General features: G+C 35.6%; 2 protein-coding genes across 3 annotated transcripts; both read left to right on the plus strand.

The window, feature by feature from the left end:
* The first annotated feature begins 1,677 nt into the window (after positions 1-1,677).
* LOC113761169 (protein HIRA) lies at positions 1,678-9,631 on the plus strand. 2 transcript variants are annotated; one of them, XM_027304039.1, is made up of 11 exons: positions 1,678-2,006; positions 2,101-2,341; positions 3,146-3,421; positions 3,685-3,936; positions 4,036-4,433; positions 4,575-5,580; positions 6,142-6,352; positions 6,506-6,746; positions 7,126-7,248; positions 7,916-8,030; positions 8,701-9,631. In XM_027304039.1, exons 2-11 carry the CDS (start codon positions 2,234-2,236, stop codon positions 9,154-9,156), a joined length of 3,186 nt encoding a protein of 1,061 aa, XP_027159840.1. In that variant the 5' UTR covers positions 1,678-2,006; positions 2,101-2,233; the 3' UTR covers positions 9,157-9,631. The 2 variants fall into 2 exon arrangements, with proteins under 2 accessions (XP_027159840.1, XP_027159847.1); XM_027304046.1 differs by lacking the exons at positions 1,678-2,006; positions 2,101-2,341 and having other exon boundaries at positions 3,337-3,421; positions 3,682-3,936.
* Positions 9,632-15,789: 6,158 nt separating this feature from the next.
* Positions 15,790-22,419, plus strand: LOC113749417 (alcohol-forming fatty acyl-CoA reductase-like). The gene is made up of 10 exons (XM_027293153.1): positions 15,790-15,868; positions 16,005-16,108; positions 16,945-17,147; positions 17,225-17,325; positions 18,684-18,876; positions 20,035-20,196; positions 20,344-20,425; positions 21,575-21,844; positions 21,952-22,079; positions 22,182-22,419. The coding sequence occupies exons 1-10, from the start codon at positions 15,790-15,792 to the stop codon at positions 22,330-22,332; spliced, it is 1,473 nt and encodes a 490-aa protein (XP_027148954.1). The 3' UTR covers positions 22,333-22,419.
* The last annotated feature ends 55 nt before the right edge of the window (positions 22,420-22,474 follow it).

Consider the following 22,474-nt stretch of genomic DNA (forward strand, 5'->3'; position numbering starts at 1 on the left):
TAGTTTTTTCATATTTCTAATGAAATATGAGAGAAATGAATAAGAAGGAAAAAGAAAAAAAATTATAAAATTTATCCTTTGTACAAACATGGCAACAAGGGAGTTTTATTAAATTATTGAAATTAGTAGTATTATCATTTTAAATGGATAAGGGAGGTGTTTGTAATTTTTGAAACCTTAGAGGAGCTAAGTGAAATTGTCAAAAACTTCAGGGGAGATTTCTAAAATTATCCCTTTCTTATATTTTGCCATTTTTTGATTGTATATCCTTTTGGACAGTATGCACAAATGGTGCCACTAGTGACAAAGGTCAAAATATCACACAATGAGTTATAGAATTATGTGAGGGGAATTGTGGAAGAGAAAAGGAAGAAGAAATCACAATTAATAACAATTATTATTCACATTTAGAGTCCTGGAAAACATACATGCACATCCATTTGAATCAATCAACATATGAAAATGACCATAAGTAATAAAAAATTTATCATATAACTTTAAGTTTTTTTCTTTTTTGAAAAACATCATACAACTTTAAGTTGAAAGCAAACAAATCTAAAAATAATTAAGAAAATAGTGGTGTGTTACCAAGACAGTTACTTGCTCTTTCCGACTCCTTTAAGGTTACGGGACCACAATGATAAATTCCCTCATGACTTGAATTTGCAAAAGTGTTGCAGAATATATCTTGGCTCAGTTAATAAAAATAACTAATACAAGTTGATTCAATTGGTAAGAACGGATCACTTTCTCACGGAAGATTATGTATTCAAATTTTGCTGCCAATATGAGGCTATGTTAGTGGACAATTTTCAAAATCCGCTGTAAGTGACCTATAATCCCTGAATCATGCTTTGATCCGTGGCGGTAATAAAAGCCGAACCCATCCAAATATTTCTTACAAAAAAAGGGATAAATTTTTTAATAAAAAATTACGTATTCAAATTTTACTACTGATGTGAGTATTGTGTTGACGAGTAATCCGTAACATACCGCAAACAACTCAAGACATGTTTTGGCTTAAAGTAAGAGATTCACTTTTATATGAAGTCCTGTATATGTGCAACTAGAGACCAGCGTTAGAAACAACTATCAGTGTGAACCTTTCGGACTTCACTATCTGGTTCGCCTTCTGGTGAAGTACGGTACCAACTCAACCAACATTGTACGCTACTAACAATGAGCAGTGTTACCCAACTCTCTCACTTTTTTCCCCTCTTTAAAGCTTCATGTGATTAAAAAAAAAAATACTGATATAAGTCATTATTAGCATATGCCTTTTGGGTTGGGTTGTGGGTTCAGTTTATATCCGGTGTGTGTGTGTTTCTTAACTAAGGTATGAGGGGGGATATAAGTCATTATTGAGTCAAAGAATATTGAATCACCAATATCTTCAGTTCAATTATTCAATTAAAACCCCAAACAGTCCTGTTAACCCCTCCACCTCACAGTTAAGCACCATGACATTAATCAACGTACATAACAAAAAGCCATTGTCCCAAAATGACCATATCAGAATTCCTAGCAAAAGATGCACATCCCACCAGCCCAGCACCCGAAAACCAAGTGACACAAATTCTGGTCCTAATAAACCACTTCAGATTCCTTTCTTGGGTTCCTATGTCCAGTTTTTTGTATTTTCTGCCTTTTGCAATCCTTTAAGCACCAAAATTTAGTGGTGTTGGAAAGCAGAATATTTTATCTAAACTGGACCTCACCAGTCATCCATCACATTTAGCCGTTAAAAAATCAGGAAATCATCCATCAAAAAACCTCCAAAATTAAGGCTTCTTTCTGACACAACCCGAAAAAAGAAATCTTATACCTTCTCAACTGAAAAAACTTCAGCTCCACTAACCTTCTAAACCGCGCCACATTCGCTAGGGTTCTCCTAAAACAGTCCATATTAGAAATTTAGAATGTTCCTCTTTGGGAATTATTTGGGCTTTTTCTATTTACCTTAATTCTGGGTCTTTCTGGGTTTCTTTTGCTGGGTAAAATTCTGGGTTCGTGATTTTCTTTCCTTTTTTACCCCCCAAATCCGAAATAGGGTTTTTTTTTTTTTTACCCACTTTTGATTTTCTGTGAATTTTTCCGCAGGTAAGTTTGGAAGAAAGGCATGAACTTTGACACTTCTGAGCATTGGTTTTGAGGCTTTACAGCAAAACAAAGAAAAAAGACCTGATTTGCGTGTCAGCTCGTGGGGTTTTAGAAGCAAGGAGAACTAAAGAAGATGATTGCAGAAAAACCCAATTGGGTTAAACATGAGGGAATGCAGATTTTCTCCATTGATGTTCAGCCTGGTGGGCTTAGGTTCGCCACTGGGGGTGGTGATCACAAGGTTTTCTTTTCCTTTCCTTTTCTGGTCCTTCCAATATATTTATGAACTTGTTTTACATTCTCTTAGTTTAAGCTCTGTTTTGACAGCCTTGTATTTTTGAAACTAAAGGAAAAGTTGAAAACTTTGAAGAATGTGACTTACAGGGAACACGCTCTAAAATTCTTCTCACAGTTGAAATTATCTTCTTGTATATAGCGAGTAAGAGCCTTGTTGAATTTCTGTTATCTTGCACTTCTGGAGATAGGATTCCTCTGTTCTTTGGGATTTGAAGTTGCATATGCTTAAAAGCAGTTGTCTTTAGCGTCATGTAGCTAGTATAATGCTGCATTTGGTAGCTTCTTCCTTGGCTGATTAAAACTTCTTTTTTCAAAAAGTTTTAGAAGTGATACAAGTGGCTTCAATTTTGATATATAACTGTATTGTTTTGCTGTCAAATTGGCTTCACTGTTTACCAAAATATATATTTCCTGATACAACAAACATTACAGAGAAAGTGGTTTGCTTTCTTGTTTCTGTGTCATGGTAGATGCTCCTCTTTTCCCTTTTGTAGGTTGTAAGATGATATTCTTCCAATTTGGATCTCTCCTTTAGGTTCACTTTGCAATTACGTGAACCGTAATATGTCTAAATTTAAAATAGGTTCAGTAGATTGTATATTATATATATATATAAGATAATAAAATATAAAATAGGAATAAGAGGCATCATCTGTGTGCCCAGGTGTTAACACATTTATGTTATTCCATTGCTGTTGTACTCCTTCATCTACTTTTGTGGAGCTAATAGTCCGGAATATGCTTGCAGGTTCGTATTTGGAACATGAAATCGGTTGGAAGGGACTTGGATACTGATGCATCAATACCAAAATTGCTTGCAACTATTCGTGATCATTTTGGGTCAGTTAACTGTGTCAGGTGGGCAAAGCATGGTCGATATGTTGCATCAGGTTCTGATGACCAGGTGATACTAATTCATGAGCGGAAACCTGGTTCAGGAACTACTGAATTTGGTAGTGGAGAACCACCAGACATCGAGAACTGGAAAGTTGCCATCACTTTGAGGGGACACACAGCAGATGTGGTAAGAGGGAGATAGATTTATTAGAGTTATTTTTTTGCATTGACAACTTTTATGTATTCTAGGCACCAGTTCTGACATATTGACTTACCTTAACTGCTTTGGTTGAATGAGCGAAAGAATAGTACATTTTTGGAGGTTAATAAGATGCCTCAGCTTAATGAATATTTTCAATCATGTCTGATTTTGAACATGACATCTGTACTTGCCATTGTTCCCCCGTACTCTCTAACCAATGACTTGCTTTTGTTCCCTGCTTGAAGTAGGTAGATCTTAATTGGTCTCCAGATGACTCGACGTTGGCTAGTGGGAGTCTGGATAACACTATTCATATTTGGGATATGAGTAATGGCATCTGTACTGCTGTTCTTAGGGGTCACTCTAGTCTGGTTAAAGGAGTTGCTTGGGATCCCATTGGTTCCTTTATAGCAAGTCAATCTGATGATAAAACGGTCATTATATGGCGAACAAGCGACTGGAGCCTTGCTCATAGAACTGATGGTCATTGGGCCAAATCTGTATGTTTAAATGATCTATGACTGATTTATACTCTGTGTGTGTGTGTATTTGATTGTGCATATTTAAATGGCATTCTTTTCCTTTCTTGTTCCTTTCAGCTTGGATCCACTTTTTTTAGGAGGCTTGGGTGGTCACCGTGTGGCCACTTTATTACCACCACTCACGGTTTCCAAAAGCCAAGACATTCTGCACCCGTTTTAGAGAGAGGGGAATGGTCTGCTACTTTTGACTTCTTAGGTCACAATGCTCCAGTCATTGTGGTAAAATTTAATCATTCAATGTTCAAAAGGAACTCATCAAATGGTCAGGATTTGAAATCTGGATCTCTCGGTTGGACAAATGGTTCTGCCAAGACTGGAGGAAAAGATTCTCAGCCTTACAACGTTATTGCAATAGGAAGTCAAGACCGCACCATAACTGTGTGGACAACAGCAAGTCCTCGTCCTCTCTTTGTGGCAAAGCATTTCTTTTCTCAAAGTGTTGTAGATTTGTCATGGTATGTTAAGTTTCTTCGGGCAATGAGTCTTTGTCCTATAAATACCATTGGTTTTGTTGATTCCAACTGCTTGAATTTTTTGTCCTCCTTAGTTCTGCCAACTGGTTGCTTTCCAGGTTTTAACTTTCCTTCTGGATGCAGGAGTCCTGATGGATATTCTCTGTTTGCTTGTTCATTGGATGGAACAGTGGCTACTTTTCACTTTGACCCGAATGAACTTGGGCACAGGCTTAGTGATGCTGAACTGGATGAGTTAAAGAGGAACCGTTATGGTGATGTCCAAGGTCGACAGGCAAACTTAGCAGAAAGTCCTGCTCAGCTACAGCTCGAAGCAGCTGCTGCAAAGCAAAACTCAAGCAAAAAGGTGACCTTGGATGGGTCACAGAAGCAGACTTCCATGAAACCTTCTACTGATTTAGGGATTGCAACAAAAGTTGTTAAATCTCAAAACGAAGATGGGCAGAAAATTGAGGGAGCTACAGGTGATGGATTAAACAAGTCTGCCTCCCGGATATCAAGTCCTGTAAAGCAAAGAGAGTACAGGCGCCCTGATGGTCGAAAGAGGATAATTCCTGAAGCAGTTGGAGTTCCTGTTCAGCAGGAGACTATATCTGGTAGCACTCACTCCCAACCCCTTGAGCTCGCTACATCATCAGGTCCAAGGAAGGATGAAAACGGTATATTACATGCAGATTCCGGCATCAGAGAAGCATCTGTGAGGAAAACAGTGGGTGGGAGCTCTGATATCAAGGAGCGATCCGGTGTCAATGCTAGAGCTGCTATTAGTGAAAGCCTGGTCATTGAAAAGTTTCCAGTGTCTGCAGGTAAAGATGGAAGCATTAGTATCGAGCAGACGGGACTTGTCAAGCATCAAGATTCAGCGACTTCCGGAAACAATCTATCAATCAGGGTGTTCGATAAGAAAGCAGGGGAAGATACACTACCAGTTTGCTTGGAGGCCCATCCAAGGGAACATGCTATAAATGATATCCTAGGAACAGGAACTACAACAGTTATGAAAGACACAGAAATTGTTTGCACAAGGGGAGCTCAAACTCTCTGGTCTGATAGGATTTCTGGAAAAGTGACTGTTTTAGCTGGAAATGCCAATTTTTGGGCTGTGGGTTGTGAAGATGGATCTCTGCAGGTGAGTTAAAAACTTTATCCGATTTTTTGTTTTTTGTCTCAGTTTTGATGAACTAAAATGTCTTTGAGAATGCAAAATGTTATTTGATATTTAGGGTTCTATGCAAACTATTTTCTTTCTCTTGCTATTTTGCTCTGCTCTTTGGTTTTAGTTTTGGTTGTGTTCATGTAAAGTAGTTGCTTTCTTCCAGATTTGTTCTTGAAGGAATATTTTGGCCACTCTTTCTGTGGTTTTTAACCGATTAGCTGCATGTTCCCCTTATTTTCACTTCTAAATGATAAAAAGTTCACTCCGTGGTGAGGCTAGCCATGCCTGTTAGTTGTGATGTTTTGTGCCAGTGTTTTTTGATATTTAGCAATATTTGTCTCGGACAAGTCAATGGTCGCAACTACAAGAATTTGGAATAAGCTTACCATATAAAAGCCTGCGTTTAATTTAAGCTATCTCAGGCATAAGCATATAAGGTTTTTTTCTGGTTCCTTTATGTTTTTATATTTTTTCCTTTTTGGGAAAGCCCTAAACTTTTTAATTCTTATTCTTTAACGTTGCACCCATGAGAAGATATACACAAAGTGTGGGAGACGGGCCATGCCAACAATGATGATGGGGTCTGCTGCAATATTTATTGATTGTGATGAGGCTTGGAAATTGTTGCTCGTCACAAGGAAGGGATCCTTGTATGTTTGGGATCTGTTCAATAGGAAATGTCTCCTTAACGATTCTTTGGCCTCACTAATTGCTTCAGATCCGAAGTCCAATAATAGAGATGCAGGTGAGAGGCAAATTATTGCATACTAGATTGCCTATTGAAATTTTGATGATGTATTTAATAATGTTTCATACTATTATACTACTACTTTGGTGTCTAATCTTGATACATATGTATGTATGACTAATGCAGTTTTCCCTTTCAATTTGGTTCCAGGAACAATAAAAGTGATATCTGCTAAATTGTCAAAATCTGGTTTTCCCCTCGTTGTTCTGGCTACTCGCCATGCTTATCTTTTTGATACTAGTCTAATGTGTTGGTTGAGAGTTGCTGATGATTGTTTTCCTGCATCAAACTTTGCAAGCTCCTGGAATTTAGGTTCTGTTCATGGTGGCGAGCTGGCTGCCTTGCAGGTTGATGTTAGGAAGTTTCTGGCTAGAAAGCCAGGATGGAGCAGGTATTATGCATTTCTTTGATTACGAATTTTGCAAAAGGAGCCTTAGATGTATGTGTAATTCTACTTATCTTCAAATTGATTGTCATGGCATGGCCAGTTATGTCAATGGCCATTTGTCATAATAATCATGTATGTTGTGTCATTTCTGCTCCCAATCATGGACAAAAGGTTTATTGTCTGCTGATTTTTTACATTTAGTACTAATTTATACCTAGCTTCTGATATCTAGCTAGACAAAATGAATGACTCAAATACCACTATATCTATAGCAGTTGCCTCTGATGCGCCTGACACAGTCATGCAAGGTAAACTGATCCATGGCTTTTTCTTCAAAATTTCCATATCTGGTTTAACTTTTGCTGTTGCTATGCTGGTACAGAGTGACCGATGACGGAGTGCAGACACGTGCTCATCTGGAAACTCAACTGGCTTCAGCACTATCATTGAAGTCCTCAAATGAGTATCGCCAATGTCTTTTGTCCTACATCCGGTTCCTAGCAAGGTCTGTTGTCGTCAATTGCTTGTATATTTTATGGGTCAAAGATTAGTCAACTTCTTGTTATGTAAAGCTAGGTGATCCTCTCACTGCAGCACTGAGCTGATTATGTGCCTTGTCAAATGAATTTGATAGTGATTTATCTTGCATTTTAAATCAGGTAGAATATGGTAGTTGGACATGAGAAAAAATTATTTTCAAAGATTAGTCAATTAGATAAAGTTATTCTCATGCAGTTGCATCTGACTATGGTAGTTGGATGTAAGATAAGTTCTGCTCATGGTATGTTATCTAGTTCTTTTAGCTACAACCTCTTTGCTGCTCAGGCGTTACTGGTTACATAGGGTTGGCAGTAGTTTTTGTGAAGAGACTGATCCACAGGTCAACTTAAATTGAAGTGAAATGTAGCATTTAAATGATTGAGCTATTCTCTTTAGGGGAGTCTCCTGCATGGCTTAAGAGGATGTTCAATCCCAGTAAAGTTGCTTCTCTATGAGATATGCTACTAAGCTTGATGCTGCCTTGGTGGTGGAAACTGAAATCTCTCTTATCCTTTTTTATGATCGAGTTCTTTTGTTTAAACTTCAATTTTGTTATGTTATTGATTTTATTTGGGTTGGTTATTCCAATGTTTTCGGGGGAGAATCCGCTCATTATGTTGTTTAAAATGCAGAGAAGCTGATGAATCCCGTTTACGTGAGGTTTGTGAGAGCTTTCTTGGACCACCGATCGGAATGGACGAAGCTAAATCCCCTGACGTGAAACCTTTGTGGGACCCTTGTATACTTGTAAGCTTCTCTTTAAATGTATCTTCTAATACCTGTATGTGTTGCTTACCCAACAACAAGCATGGGCATTGCAGGAGAGTGGTATGCGTGTCTATGTGGACATATGCATGGGTATTTCAACGTTCCTATGCATGTCAGCATTTGAATGGTATTCCTACTTCCTTTGTCCACAAGGAGGTTGTACTGCAACATTTACTTCTTGCAGAATACATGTTATGTTGACTTTCTTGACATTAGTGTTGTTCAAGTCAATGGTGTATCAGTTCACTATTATTTCAAGAATATAACATGGTCTGAACATTTTCCCTTGTTTCGAGATTGATATTCATACTGAATAAACATTATTTTACTGCATTCACATTGAGCGTAAGATGTTCAAATTAAAGGTAATGCCCTTTGACATGATGTTTCTGCCTGTATCAATAGGGATATTTAAGTTAATTTGCTTTTGTAAAATTCATCACAGAAATTATGGTTTGCTATAATATACATTTACTCATGGATAGTATATTATTATCCTTGTGTACACAAATTAATGTAAAAGGTGAATTTGACAAATTTTATTGACAGTAACACTATCTTTGTTTCTCCGCATTGTAATTTTTCTCATCATATTCCTAAGAATTTGTCTTTTAAGGCTTTGATCTGAAAGTTACCTGGATTGTTACAGGGAATGAAAAAGCACAAGCTCCTTAGAGAAGATATTCTTCCTGCCATGGCATCCAATAGAAAGGTTCAGCGGTTGCTCAATGAGTTCATGGATCTTTTATCTGAGTATGAGATAAGTGAAACAAACTTGGAAGAGAAAAACGCTGCACCATCAACGTCCCAGCCAGCAACAGATAAAGTGAACTCTGACATGCCTATAACTGAGCAAAATGACTGTGCTCAACCTGTAGCTACTCCAACTACCTCTTCTTTCCCAGTTTCTGTTCAGAATGATTCTGCCTTGCAAACAGCAGAACAAACTGATTCTTTATCCCAAGTTAGAGATGTTATGGACGTGGACTCACAATCAACAGATATAGCTGAACCTTTACTGCCAGCGACGGATCAAATGAACCTTGATGCTGCTGTGTTAGAAAGTCCTGCTCCAGCTTCGCCAGCAAAAGAAGAGGGTTCTTGAAGCTGCCTTCATGATGCTAATTATTTCTAATGCTGACTTTAGTTTTGCTGGTTAGAGAAGTTATCTGCCTTTGCTCACTCAAAAGGCCCTGCTCAGCTTCTTGCTTGACACATGATTATGCCCTCAGCATCTTGCCTGATCCCCAACAGGCATTCTTCTTGCCTGTAAAGAATATGTGCGTTAGGTAGCTACAGCTTTTAGTCATAACAACCTCCAAGTGGTGATTGGATCTCTGCTCACCAGCTTTTCCATTTAAAGCTGTGTTTGAAGGAAATCTAGCACATGTACCAAATCTCTTTTGATTGATTTCTTCTGCCTTAGTAATGTATGTATAGTAGATATGCCTGCTAAGAAGAAAGTCCATAGTGACGCTTGCTGTAGTTTTTGTTCTCTTATAGGATACATAATTAATCCTGTAATTTTTGTATTTGTGGGCATTTGCATGGGAGATAGCTTCTTAGTTTTGGTTGTTCCCTCTCTCTCTCTCTCTCTCTCTCTCTCTTCCTTTTTGATCAATGTTAGAAAATGAGATAATGTTAGAAACCTGAACTTGTGGCTTTCAGTTTAGCAACGCTAATTAATTGGCATGGTAGACATTTTCAAGTCTAACTTGAACTTGATATGGTCGATCCTTGCTTCCTTCCTCCTATCAGAATCTCCTTTTCCCCATCTCTGATGTGTAATTTATATCTTGCTGGTTTTCTTTTCAATTTGAGAATTCCCATTCCATCATGTGGTTGGTTTCTTGGTAACAAATCTTGTTCAGACTGGTAGAAGCTTTTGGAAAAAGCTTTTACGTACCTCCCAACTCTCATTAATGGTCATTGGGTTTCACCTAGAAGTTTTTTTGCCACAGCCGAAATGTTTGAAAAGAACAATCACCTCCCTAAATTCTGTTTCGTGAATAGGGGGCCAATGCTGCCTCAGATTAGGTTTCAGAACTCTACAATAATAACTAGTTCCCACCTCCCGCCCCGTACACCGCCCAACCACAAAAAGCAAAGGCATAGGAGCTAAAAGGTGGAAGGCTATTTTGAGGAATGCCAATTATATATTGAAGCTACAGGTTAATATTGAAACCTTACATTTTTTTTTTTTGTCTCTGCGATTTATGAATTAAATTTTGGTCGCTTTCACCATCTTAACCTGCAATTTCAGAGAGGGACCAACACGAGGGCCTGCAGATATTTGTTATCATCCACTTTACCTCCCCCCTTCTTTTGCTTCTTCATGAAGGTGAGAAGGTGAAGAAGCATTTGGAACCAACTTTTCAACTTTACTCTTTTACTTGCCTTTGTATCGTTTTCATCCTCCATTTGGACTTTTGTTCATTTTCTCTGTTGCTTGCCTTCTTGAATATGAAAGATCTCCATTTGTGAGGCCAAAGGTACAGCTTTTAGCACAAGAAGAATTGACAAATCACCTATTGAATGCCACGAAACAAAATAAAAGTATCTAAGTTCCTTTCACAATATTCTGTCATGCTTCTTGATTACAACTGAACGTGATTTTGGCTCTTTTCAATTGATTAACTTGACTTTAATCATAAGAATATGTCTTTTTCCATAAGATCTGTTTTCCTGCCACCTATATATTAGGTATAAAGTTGTATCTATTGATGTACATAATCTGCATGAACACCATAGCGTTGGGATACCATATCATTGCTTTGATACAACCATACCATATTATTGTACTAGTAATTTGACATATTCATCTATTAGTTTGTTAGAAATCTTGTCAGAGTTTTCTTTATGATATTTACACTCGATTTTTTTACGAAACTGTCTAACTTCTAACTCAATCTGGCAGACTTTGTAAGTTAACATCTGCTATAAGTTACACTTCAATATCTCCTAGTGTAAAACTTTCTGCTATACAATATTGCATAATTACAATGCATCATCTCCTTTCACTTCTAGACATTGAAGATATTGTATTTTAACTTTGCCCAAAACTTCATATTGCCTAAGCTATAGGAAATGTTACTGAAATCCAAGGCAAGAGGATTGATGTCGATTCTGCTTTTGTCTTGTCTTGTCTTTTATAAAGCAAATCCTTTGCCTATATTCTGTGCCCTTTGAAAAGGTGGTCCTAGTCATTTTTAGTCACTCTGATAAGTTTTATATATCTAGAGGTTGTCTTATTTGCTCCTGCTGTGAAGGATTAAATCGATTATCATACACTTCAAAGTTGCACTCTCTTTGATGCATTAAAGATTTGTATCACTGAAATCAAAACTTATACTCCAAATTCTAAGAATGCAAATCTTCTCCACAAATCTTCTCCACATTGTTTAGATGATAATCATATCAATGCCATGGCTTGTGGAAAAGAAATTGAAACTTCTTTCTTTTTTTTTTTTGGCCTCCCTTTTGGAGGTTAGCCCGTTTGGCAAGTGAGTTTTTTGGATGTTTGTCTAAAACTTTACTGTAGAAGTTTTTTTTTAAAAAATTTTGAAGTGTGTTTTTTTTAAATATTTTGAAGTGTATAGTTTAAAAACTTTGAAAAGTTTTTTGAGGTTACTGTAGCTAAAGTTTTTTAAAAACTTGTAGCAGATAAACTTGGTAAAAAACTTGTCTTCCAAACAATAATGTGATTACTAGGGCTTGTCGGTGTTAGCAGTACTAAACTCCACATGCACTCACTTGCAAAAGAGTAAACCATTTGGTGAAACCTTATGGTGATGATGCTGATTTGATTGCAAGTTTTGGACATCTCATTGCTCGATCATAAATTTTATCTACTCTTTCAACGTATCCTATACAATTGTTGCCAAAATCTAGTATAACATAGATTCGAAAGTGGAGGAATTTAGTTGTACTAAAGTAAGTGCAATGATATGAAACTTTACTACTTACTTCTGTTGGACATGACTGATAATTAACCCACTTCTAAGAACATGGTTTGCAAGTGAAAATGAAGCATGGTTAGGAAGAGGAAGTGAGAAAAGTAAGAAGATAGAAATCAGGTTTGTACTATACGTTTATATCTGCCCAATGCTACAATGTTTTTCTTTTTTTTTTTTCTTTTTGGGACAGACAGTTAGCTTCAGAAAGCCAAAAAAAAAAAAAAAAAAGAATGGCCAAAGAATCATTTTCCAGTTTTGGAAAGCTTGGTCTGTTATAATTGAGCCTGGTTGATGCTCAGCTCAATTTGATTGAATAAAGCTATGAAAATTTAGATATTAATAGTCTTTGTCTGGTTGGTCATGACACTAGTTTTTTCTTTAATAATGCCAACCCTATGTTCAGGCTTCAGGGGATTATACAAAATTTTTTTTGACTCAAATTTTCTTCTAATTGTCATGATGATGTGAGTAATGACCCTATGCATGCACTCTAGGTAGTAAGCTATATAACATTTAATCCACTGCAATTAAAATATTAAGCTTCTTTACTGTCAAGATTATCTAAGCATCAATGCAAGAAAGATTTTTTGACCAAAAAAAAGAAAAGAAAAGAAAAGAACTCTGACCTGAAAGTGCAGAGGTTTGTAGAAGAAAAGAAAGTGTTGAGCTACCACTAGTAATAGTTGTATATGTCTTTGTAGATTGAGTAGTTGATAATAGTTCATTATCCGATGGGTGTACGAGTTGAATTAATACTGGTTTGAGTTGTTGAGAAACATAACACAAAACCCACAAATTTAGTCAAATGTGGAACTCTCAATTTTCACACCATAACTATGGATCGAGTGTATTAATTAGATCATATTAAATTAGACACATGCAGGTCAAATTAAAAAACTACAAGTTATACACCATTATGGTAACTTCTCAATCAATTGTCGTTTAATTATGATGTTGTGAAGTGGGATGGTATCTCTATTGAGGCAAATCAGAACTAGAAAAAATGTACGATGCCTTTCTGCATCAAGGACATGCATAAAGCTCCAATGGATACCACAAATGGTGGGAATAAAAGCACCTTTTGGATCAACAGCATTCATGAATCCTGATGCTAGCTCCAGCAGCACCAAATTTGGTAATTAAGAAAGTTTATAAGGAAAAAATGTTACTTTAACGCCGGAATTTCAAAGTAGAAGGTTCATGATGTATCTTTTCCATATTCTTTGTTTTGGGTTAAATTTTAATATTCTACGCCTACACTTACTCCTCCTATACTATGAGGAAAGGAACAGATTCAACATTTTACATCTGCACCTACTCTTATATTACGATGGAAGGAGAAGCAAGAAAATCCTACCTACACCTACTCGCATATCATGGTTAAGGAGCAGATCCAATGAAATCATTGGGAACTCAAAAGAGATTAAAGTACCTCTAAATATGAGAAGCGAGGAAATCCTTGTATTTAATACTGATAACAGGATTTGATTCCTTAGGTAACACTCTTAGGAGTTTCTTTTAAAGGATTTGAGAAGCCATGAAATCTTCTTGGCTTTTTTTTTTCACAATGTATCATTTGCATATTCTATTGGTTCAGATATTAGTTGATATGGTTCATGCATATAGCTTAATCATGACTACTCTGAACGAGTAAAGTAATTATTGAACGTAAGAAATTAAATGATGGTCGATCGAAGCTTCCTCTTTTGGCATAACAAAACTTTAATTTAGCTTCAAATTCACTGTATAGTCTTCGAAGTAGGTTGAAAGTTCATGGAGGAAAGTTGGTTTAGGTGCCATATCTGCACTACTTGCAGTGCAATAAACCATTTAGATTCAACCACCTATAGGCCTTTTTTTAAAAAAAAAATTTTGGCGGTGAGAAAGTTGAAATGTATGAGCTTCTTTATATTGTCTTTTTTTTCCCTCCTTTGAGCTGTCATTAAAGATCAACCACGTACATGCCTACGTATTAGAACTTCAGGCATTCATCTGTGGTGGCAGCAGAGGAATCAAAAACTCCAGGAATTTATCGCGGTTTGGTAGTCGCTAATCCGTAAAGCTACAAAACAGGGTTCAGACGAATATTATGGCAATCCTTATTGTAGTCGAATTTAGAATCAAACTGATCTTGCAAATTTATTCTAGACATTGCCTGTACGCAAGAAATAGAGCTTGTCTATTTTAGAATTGATGTTCTTTGGTAATGTGGTGCTACAAAGAAAGATATTGTATGGGTCTCGTAATTCCATTCATTACAGTCTTGGCCAGTCGATTAATGTAGCTGGCTTCTCCAAGAGCGAAAAAAAAAAAAAGAAAGCAATGGGTAAATCACTAAACATATATAGAAAGAAAAAAGAAATAGTTAGAAAACCAGCTTACAGATCTTTTCTTTCTCTCAATTGCTAACTTGTTTTTGCCTTGGGGTCAGATTCTTGGCGTTTGATAGAGCATTTTGATTTTAGTCAAGAAAAAGGTCAGGTTAATGGCATCCTTTCTAATTTTTGTTTGATTAGGCATGATTAATTTCAACTATTTTTTTTTTGTTAGTAAACATTTAAAAAAGGGACAAATAGGAAAAATTAATGGAAAATAAAAATGTTACATTAAGCCACTCATCACTATTTAGTTACTGGACCAAGAACTAGTGCTAAAATAGGATCCCTGCTATTTCATCCACATAACTGTTCAAAAATAATGCATATTGCACATGTTCAAATAGCAAGAGGAGTGGAAAACCAAGTTAAAGGAGACCATTCAATGAATTGTGCGACACAGAACATTGGTCGGATTAATGTGAAGTGCAGGTTTGTGACAATTACAATTCTCACTATTTGTGGGTTAGTGATTTTTTGATTTTTTTTTGAAACAGTGATTTGTTGATCTTAATACTCCCACTATTATGGGTTTAATTCTTATAAGCTCACCAAAAAGAAAAATTAACCGCCTATTTAATTTTACTTGCCAACCATGTCCTCGAACCGTTTACCTACATAAACCAAATTGACCTACAAAAATTATATTACTGTATGATAAATAGTAAATCCCACAAATGTGTGAGGAGAACATGGTCATAATAGGATTGAACAAGGTTAAATTGGTGATGCAAAGGCAAGTCCATTGTACACTGACATCCATTGTACATTGACATCCTACATGAGTTTTAGGGCCAATATTAGATATGTCCTACAACTCATGTAGGTCAATGCATGCAAATATACATACAGCACTTGCCCCAAGAAATAGTCTGCTTCACTAAAATGATGACTTAAAATAGAAAGCCATGAATTTGATATTATACTAATTTGCGATTTCATGTTGCTATGTTTGTAGGAATTAGGTTACACCCACTCAACCAAACATTTTTTAGCTAACCATACCTCCAAAGTATACTATTTTGACACATATGTAATATGACCTACAAAATGTAGCATTTTTAGGTGACCTCACACCAAGCAAAAGCGCAAGACAATTAGGTTACCATATGTTTTTTTTTAATACATTTTATAATGGTAGTAAACTGTAAACTATCAGACCAAATTATCAACTGTACTTTCATGTGGCAATCTACCGAAAGAAATCCTCCGACAGTTTGCGTGCACTCAATCGATTGTACCATTTTGAGGACCCTAGTCCTCATTCCACAGCTATATCAGACGCTTTCAATCCTTTGATTGTCTTAGGGAAAAAAAATTTCCCCAGCTAGCTAGTTCCACTTGAACTCTTCTGTTATTTAAGTCTATTCAGTCTTCCTTAGACTTCCTTACATTTACGAATTTGCTATGGAGTTGGGCAACATTGTGCAGTTTCTTGAGAACAGGGCCATTCTTGTGACTGGTGCAACCGGTTTCCTTGCAAAAAGTAAATGTTTCTCTAATCCTCTCTGGTTTGTGTATGCTTTAGAGCGTGTGTCTGTGTGTATGCGTGTAGGGGATAGGGGGTGGGGAATGGCGATCTTTTGGACATTGAGATTGATGTTGTTTCATTTTGGACGCAGTTTTCACTGAGAAAATACTCAGAGTTCAACCAAATGTGAGGAAGCTCTATCTTCTTCTAAGAGCTGCAGACAGCAAATCGGCCTTGCAGCGTTTCAACAGTGAGGTACACAAAAAAAAACTTCCTAATCAGTGTCCCACTTTGGTTTTGTTTTTCTTGAATGATGCAAAAAACAAAAAAATTTATTGCTCTTAAAGCTGATGAACACCCGCATTAGGCATTTGAATGCCTTGTCTTTTTTATGGTACTGAACCATAGATGAGCTCCTAAATGCTGATAAAGGGATTTCATATCTTCTCTTCGAGTTGCATATTGCACTATTTCTTTTACTAAAAAAATTTATTATGGAAAGCAACTGATCCGTGTATCCAGTCTATGTTTGCTAATTGATGTTAGTATCTTACCTAGAAAACATACTTTTCTGTTTGATACAGCATTTTTTTTTTTGTTTTCTTGCTGAAAGATTAGGTGATAACATTATTTTCAGTTTTACTCTATCTATTAGCTTAAGCAGAAAATTTACATTCTTTTTTGAGTTAATCTTGATTGGAGTTAGTTTAAAATGCAGCAAATGTTCTTTTCCAGCTGTGAGATGGTATATATTATTGCTGAGACGACTATGCTGAGACCACTAGTATCAATACAACCTAGGATTTTTACTCTAGTTTTAATCGCTATACTATACACTTAAATGTATCATAATGAACATGTAAGATAAAGTGGTACAAATGTAGAAAGAAATGCTCCAAAATATCTCGTAAGTAATGCTATAATGATTGGCATCCAAGATGCATGAGAGTGAGAATATAGCGACTATATATATGAACTGCAAAGAGTACTTTTCTTCTTGACCATCTCAAATTTGTGTCTAAATTAGGGTATTGCTCTATTTTTTTTTAGCTAATTTCAGAAACTTCTGGCTTTTGTCTGCTTTTGTTTAGATAATAGCAAAGGACTTGTTCAGGGTTCTGAAGGAGAAATGTGGTACAGATCTGAATACCCTTATTGCACAAAAGATTACAGTTGTGGCTGGTGATATCACCTGTGATAACTTGGGAGTAAAGGACTTGAATTTGGTTGAAGAGATGTGGAGAGAAGTAGATGTTGTTGTTAACCTAGCTGCAACAACCAACTTTGATGAAAGGTAAATTCTACCAGTAATTCTTGCCATAAATATAAGTTTAATAAGTATACTGATCAATTCTTTAAGTTCTTTGGTAGATATGATGTATCCCTGGGAATTAATACAATGGGAGCTAAGCATGTATTGAACTTTGCAAAGAAATGTGCCAAATTGAAGGTTCTTCTCCATGTATCAACTGGTAAGAAGTGATTAGTTTGTTAATTATATAGCATTGACCAGATTAATTTTAATATATAGCTAACCGTTCACCTACATTACATTCGATCTTTAGTACCATAAAAAATAAAATAAAATAAAATAAAAGCTTTCCTTAGTTAATCATCACATTTGAGTATGAGACAACCTTTTCTGAGGCAGGATTTTTGTTTATTTATTTTTAGCTATTCTAAGTGGCAAAGGTCTTTATCCATCCCTAAAAGTAGAGTCCATCAATAAATGTACTTCATATATATAGAAGTTGACTTTTGACCAAAAAATAAATAAATAAATAAATGTACTTCGATTCCCAAGGAATTTTGACTGAAATCAGAAACCAAACAAGACTTGTGTCATGCCCAGAAGGTACAATTCTATTTACAAAGTGGACTATTAATTGGAGCTTTTATGAAAAGGCAATGGACAAATAATAGAGGGTTGATTCCACTTTGCACCCTTCAATTATATCTTTGAAAATTTTATTTTGGTCCCTAAATTTTAAAGTGAGACACTGAATTCCTAAAATATGAATATGTCCTATCTAAGTAAAAACATATCCCACTTTAGTCCTTATAGTATAAAAACTATCCCACTTAAGTATAAATTGTTTCATTTTAGTCCTTATGATATAAAATCTGTTCCACTGTAATCCTTAGGTATAAAATCGGTCTAACTTAAATATAAAATCTATCTCGCTTTTATCAACGATTTTATTTAAATGAAATAAATTTTATACTTTAGAAATTAAAGAGTTTCAACTTGAAGTTTTGAAACCAAATTAAAAATTCAAACATTGTTGAAAGATACAAAGTGAAATTAACCCTTTCAAATCAATAGGAAATGGATGCCTCCTTTTTTCATCCTACATAACTCTCTCTCTCTCTCTCTCTCTCAACCCCTTGGTTTTGGTGTGAATAAAAAATCTAACTCCCAAAAGTAGGTACTAAGGAAATAAACACATACTCTACTACATTAGCACGTATAATTTCAAATGCGTTAAAATGTACTTAATACTCAGGAGAATCTCCCAAAATCTGCATAGTATTCATCGTGCGAGTACCCAATACTATATGTCCCTTCTTGAAGTTCATATATCGACTTCTTCTTTTATATTGACTTCTCTCCATCAACTTCAATTATCAACGATCTTAGATCATCAGAGCAACCCAAATCAAAATCAGGGACAATTTTTGTCTTCGTATTTATTTTTGTTACCTCACTATGAAGGAAGAAAAATATATTGGACCAAACAAAAATCAAATTGCATGGATGAAGAATCTAGTTACTAGTTTCTTAAGTAACATGTTCGTAATGAAGTCAAATTATGACTGCCCTTTTCAGCTTATGTATCTGGTGAAAAAGAGGGACTGATGTTGGAGACCCCCTATAACATGGGAGAGACCCTGAACGGGACATCTGGGCTAGACGTTGAAGTAGAGAAGAAATTTTTGGAAGAAAAGTTGAAAGAGCTCCGAGCTGAGAACAATTCTGAACAATCTATTACATTAGCCATGAAGGATCTTGGAATTCAAAGGTTTGTTTATTCTCTCCATTTTTCCCTTTTGAGTAGCTGATACAATTCTAAGTGACCATCGACATATCTTATGAACGAAACTGTATTTTCTTGCTGTTCAGTAATTATTATCTGTACGAAAATGTATTTTCTTTCTGTTTAGCAATTACTGTATATTAATTATTTTTTTTGATAATTGCATATTAATTATTATCTATATGACCATCAACATATCTTAAGCATTATCTGTTTAGTAATTCAATGCTCAAGAATTGTCTGGTATTATGTTCTGGTGTAATTGATTTAGAGTAGTTTCACATCTATGTTAGTTAGGCACATTATTGAAGATAGCTTGATATTGAGTTCTCTTTTATCTACCTCATGCACCATGTAGATGATTGGATTTGACCATTGGAGAATCATATTAACTGTTGGTATACATTTTACTTTATTTTTTTTTTCTAGTGGATAAGTTTGTGTATAAGAAAATCACCTAGCTGAGAATTTCGTGCTTAATTTTCGATTTGTTATTTTTTCTTTCTTTCGTTTTCCTTATTGCAGGTTCTAAGGTAATACTATTTTTTTAGATCCCTGATATGATAATTAAGAACATATAATCCTTTTCATACTAACGCAACTAGAAACATGACTTTGCGGAGCAGCAGATATTAGTTCAACGAGCACCTTTGTTATAGGCACAAGAGTTAGCAGCCACTGACCCGCCACAACCAACTCCTTTTTTATTTTTTATTTTTGGTTTGACAAGAAAACCCGCAATCGTTACTTGAGGTGCGAACTGGGTAAATCCCATCCTGTGCAATAATCTGCTAATCATACATACATAAACCACCTTGTCATATCAAACAACTGATTTTGAACACTTAGACAGCAAATCTAACTTCCAAAATAGCAATTCATGTCACCAAAATATTGTTAAACATGATTACCAAAACTTCATTTTCAAGATTTTCATCTCTTAGAAATATTCCAAATCCAAGAAAAGTTCATGTGCTATACTTGCCTCATTTGGAAACTACTAATCAAGTTTTTTACCTTTGTCCGCAAAATTGCCATTATCTATTGGAACCCCCCCCCCCCCAAAAAAAAGAATCATCATTCTGCATGCATTTTAATTTCAACTTGATTTCTCATAATTTTCTTGTCTAAAAAATTTTATAGAGCAAGAAAATTTGGATGGCCAAACACCTACGTATTTACCAAGGCAATGGGAGAGATGCTACTTGGCCATCTGAAAGGAAATACCCCTCTTGTCATTGTTCGACCTACAATCATTACCAGTACTTTCAAAGAGCCTTTCCCTGGTTGGGTTGAAGGTGTAAGGTAATATTTTTTAACTACGTCCGTTTCTTCTTCAATTTTTTTTTAAAAATTTCCCACAGTTTGACTAGAACAATTTCTTACTTTTTTTTTTTTTGAATCTTTGGTAGTTCATCAATATATTTGTGTAACGAATTATTGCAACTTCAGGACAATTGATAGCCTCACTGTTGGATATGCTAAAGGGAGAATAACTTGCTTCCTAGGCGACCCCAGGACCATAGTAGACGCGGTAAGTCCTCATTTCTGATTCCATGATTAGAGACTCTTATCAGCTTCCTTTGGATATTCAGGCAGAAATCTTGAAAGTTTTGTCTAAGTGATCAACACTTGGTTGTTCAAAAATAAAAATATCTTTAGCTCTTGCATGAAAGCACAAGGGCAAGAGTTAAGAGTCTCTTATCACAGCTCAAATATTTTTGCAATTCATCAGTGCTACTAGGGGTGGAACTTAGAAATTGACCTGATCTTTGATAAACACTCACTTTGTAAAAGTTATAGACATATACGAAATTCATGCAATGGTTGTTTTGAATCGTTTTGGTCTTTCACAAATTGGTTAAGATTGTTTACAAGTTACAGAGTAAAAATATTTAAAATATAAGAATAAAGAAATAAAATGACTTTCAAGTTATGTACCATTCCTATTATCCTTTTTAAAAGGACAAACTCTAGTTTGTGCCCCCGAATTTCTATCAATTTTTTTGCTTAGCTTCCTAAATTTTAATTTTGGACACTTTAGATGCTAAACTCTCAATTTTGAATATTTTAGACCCTAAACTTTCAAATTTGTCCCATTTAAATCTAATGAATGACAACTTTTGCAAAATTAATGGGATAGAGAACCCGAAAATTCAATGATAATGTGCCAAAAGTAATCAAAAGGTACCAATACATCATAGTAAAAATAGAACAATGCATTATCATTAATTTGGAACATCTTTTATCTCGTTCACATTTTCCTACCAATACTAGTAATTGCGACCATATAAATTAATGATAATGTGCTAAAAATTGTCAATAAATCTAAGCATTCGCTAGTTAGAAGAAAACAGTATATTGTCATTAATTTTTATCACCCTTTTTCTCGTTATTTTTACTAATATAATCGTTGATTGAACTTAAGTAGGACAAATTTAAGAGTTTAGGGTACAAAATATCCAAAATTAAGAGTTTAGAGTATAAAGTGTCCAAAATTGAAGTATACAGTGAAAAGTGAAAAAGTGAGGAATACAATTTTAATGATCGCAAAGTGGAGTTGCGTTTGTGGGCAAGTAAATGAGAATTGTATACATCATTTGTGGGCAAGTAAATGAGATTTACGTTTGTACTTGAGCACGAATACACAATTTCTATGTGAAAAGATGGCATTAATGTGCAGATCCCAGCTGACATGGTGGTGAATGCTATGATGGTGGCTATGATGGCTCATGCAAATCAACCCAGTGAAATGACCATTTATCAAGTAGGATCTTCTTTATCAAACCCTCTTCACTACTCCAGTCTTCAAAACTATGGCCTCAATTACTTCTCCAAGCATCCATGGATTGACAAAGCCGGGAACCCCGTAAAAGTTGGGAAAATCACAGTTCTCAGAACCATGTCAAGCTTCCGCAGATACTTGGCAATTCGTTATTTGCTTCCCCTAAAGGTTGGTCTATTCTTTCTCCAAGTCTTCTTTTTCCCCATTTCAAATCATAGTTTTTTTTTTGTTTTGGGAAAACTTTTGAATTATGATAAACCATACAATTAATTCAGGGATTACAAATCGTGAATGTTGCACTTTGCCAATATTTTGGAGGCTTGTACCATGATCTTCATCGAAAAATCAAGTTCGTAAACCGTATGATTGAACTCTATGGACCTTACCTGTTCTTTAAGGGAATGTAAGTATGAGAGTATTTGATCAATTTGAGGTCCTTTGCAAGAGTGGATATATCAAAAAATATGCATGCATCCATCTTTACGCGTTCTTCCTTTGTGCACAGTTATGATGACTTGAACACAGAAAAACTGCGTCGTGCTGCAAGAGAGTGCGATCCTGAGAATTTGTTCTACTTTGATCCCAAAAGTATTAACTGGGAAGATTATTTCATGAACACCCACATTCCTGGAGTGGTGAAATACGTATTCAAGTGATCAAGTTCCATTTGATTATTATTTGTTGAAGGCAGCTTCACATTCAAGAATCAAAAGTGTTTTATATTTTTATCCTTCTGGATAACGCATAAAGGCATTGTTTAAGATTGGTATATTTGTTGAAATCCATGTATTCCGGCCA

This window comes from Coffea eugenioides, chromosome 1, assembly GCF_003713205.1.
Source record: "Coffea eugenioides isolate CCC68of chromosome 1, Ceug_1.0, whole genome shotgun sequence".
Lineage (NCBI taxonomy): Eukaryota > Viridiplantae > Streptophyta > Magnoliopsida > Gentianales > Rubiaceae > Coffea > Coffea eugenioides.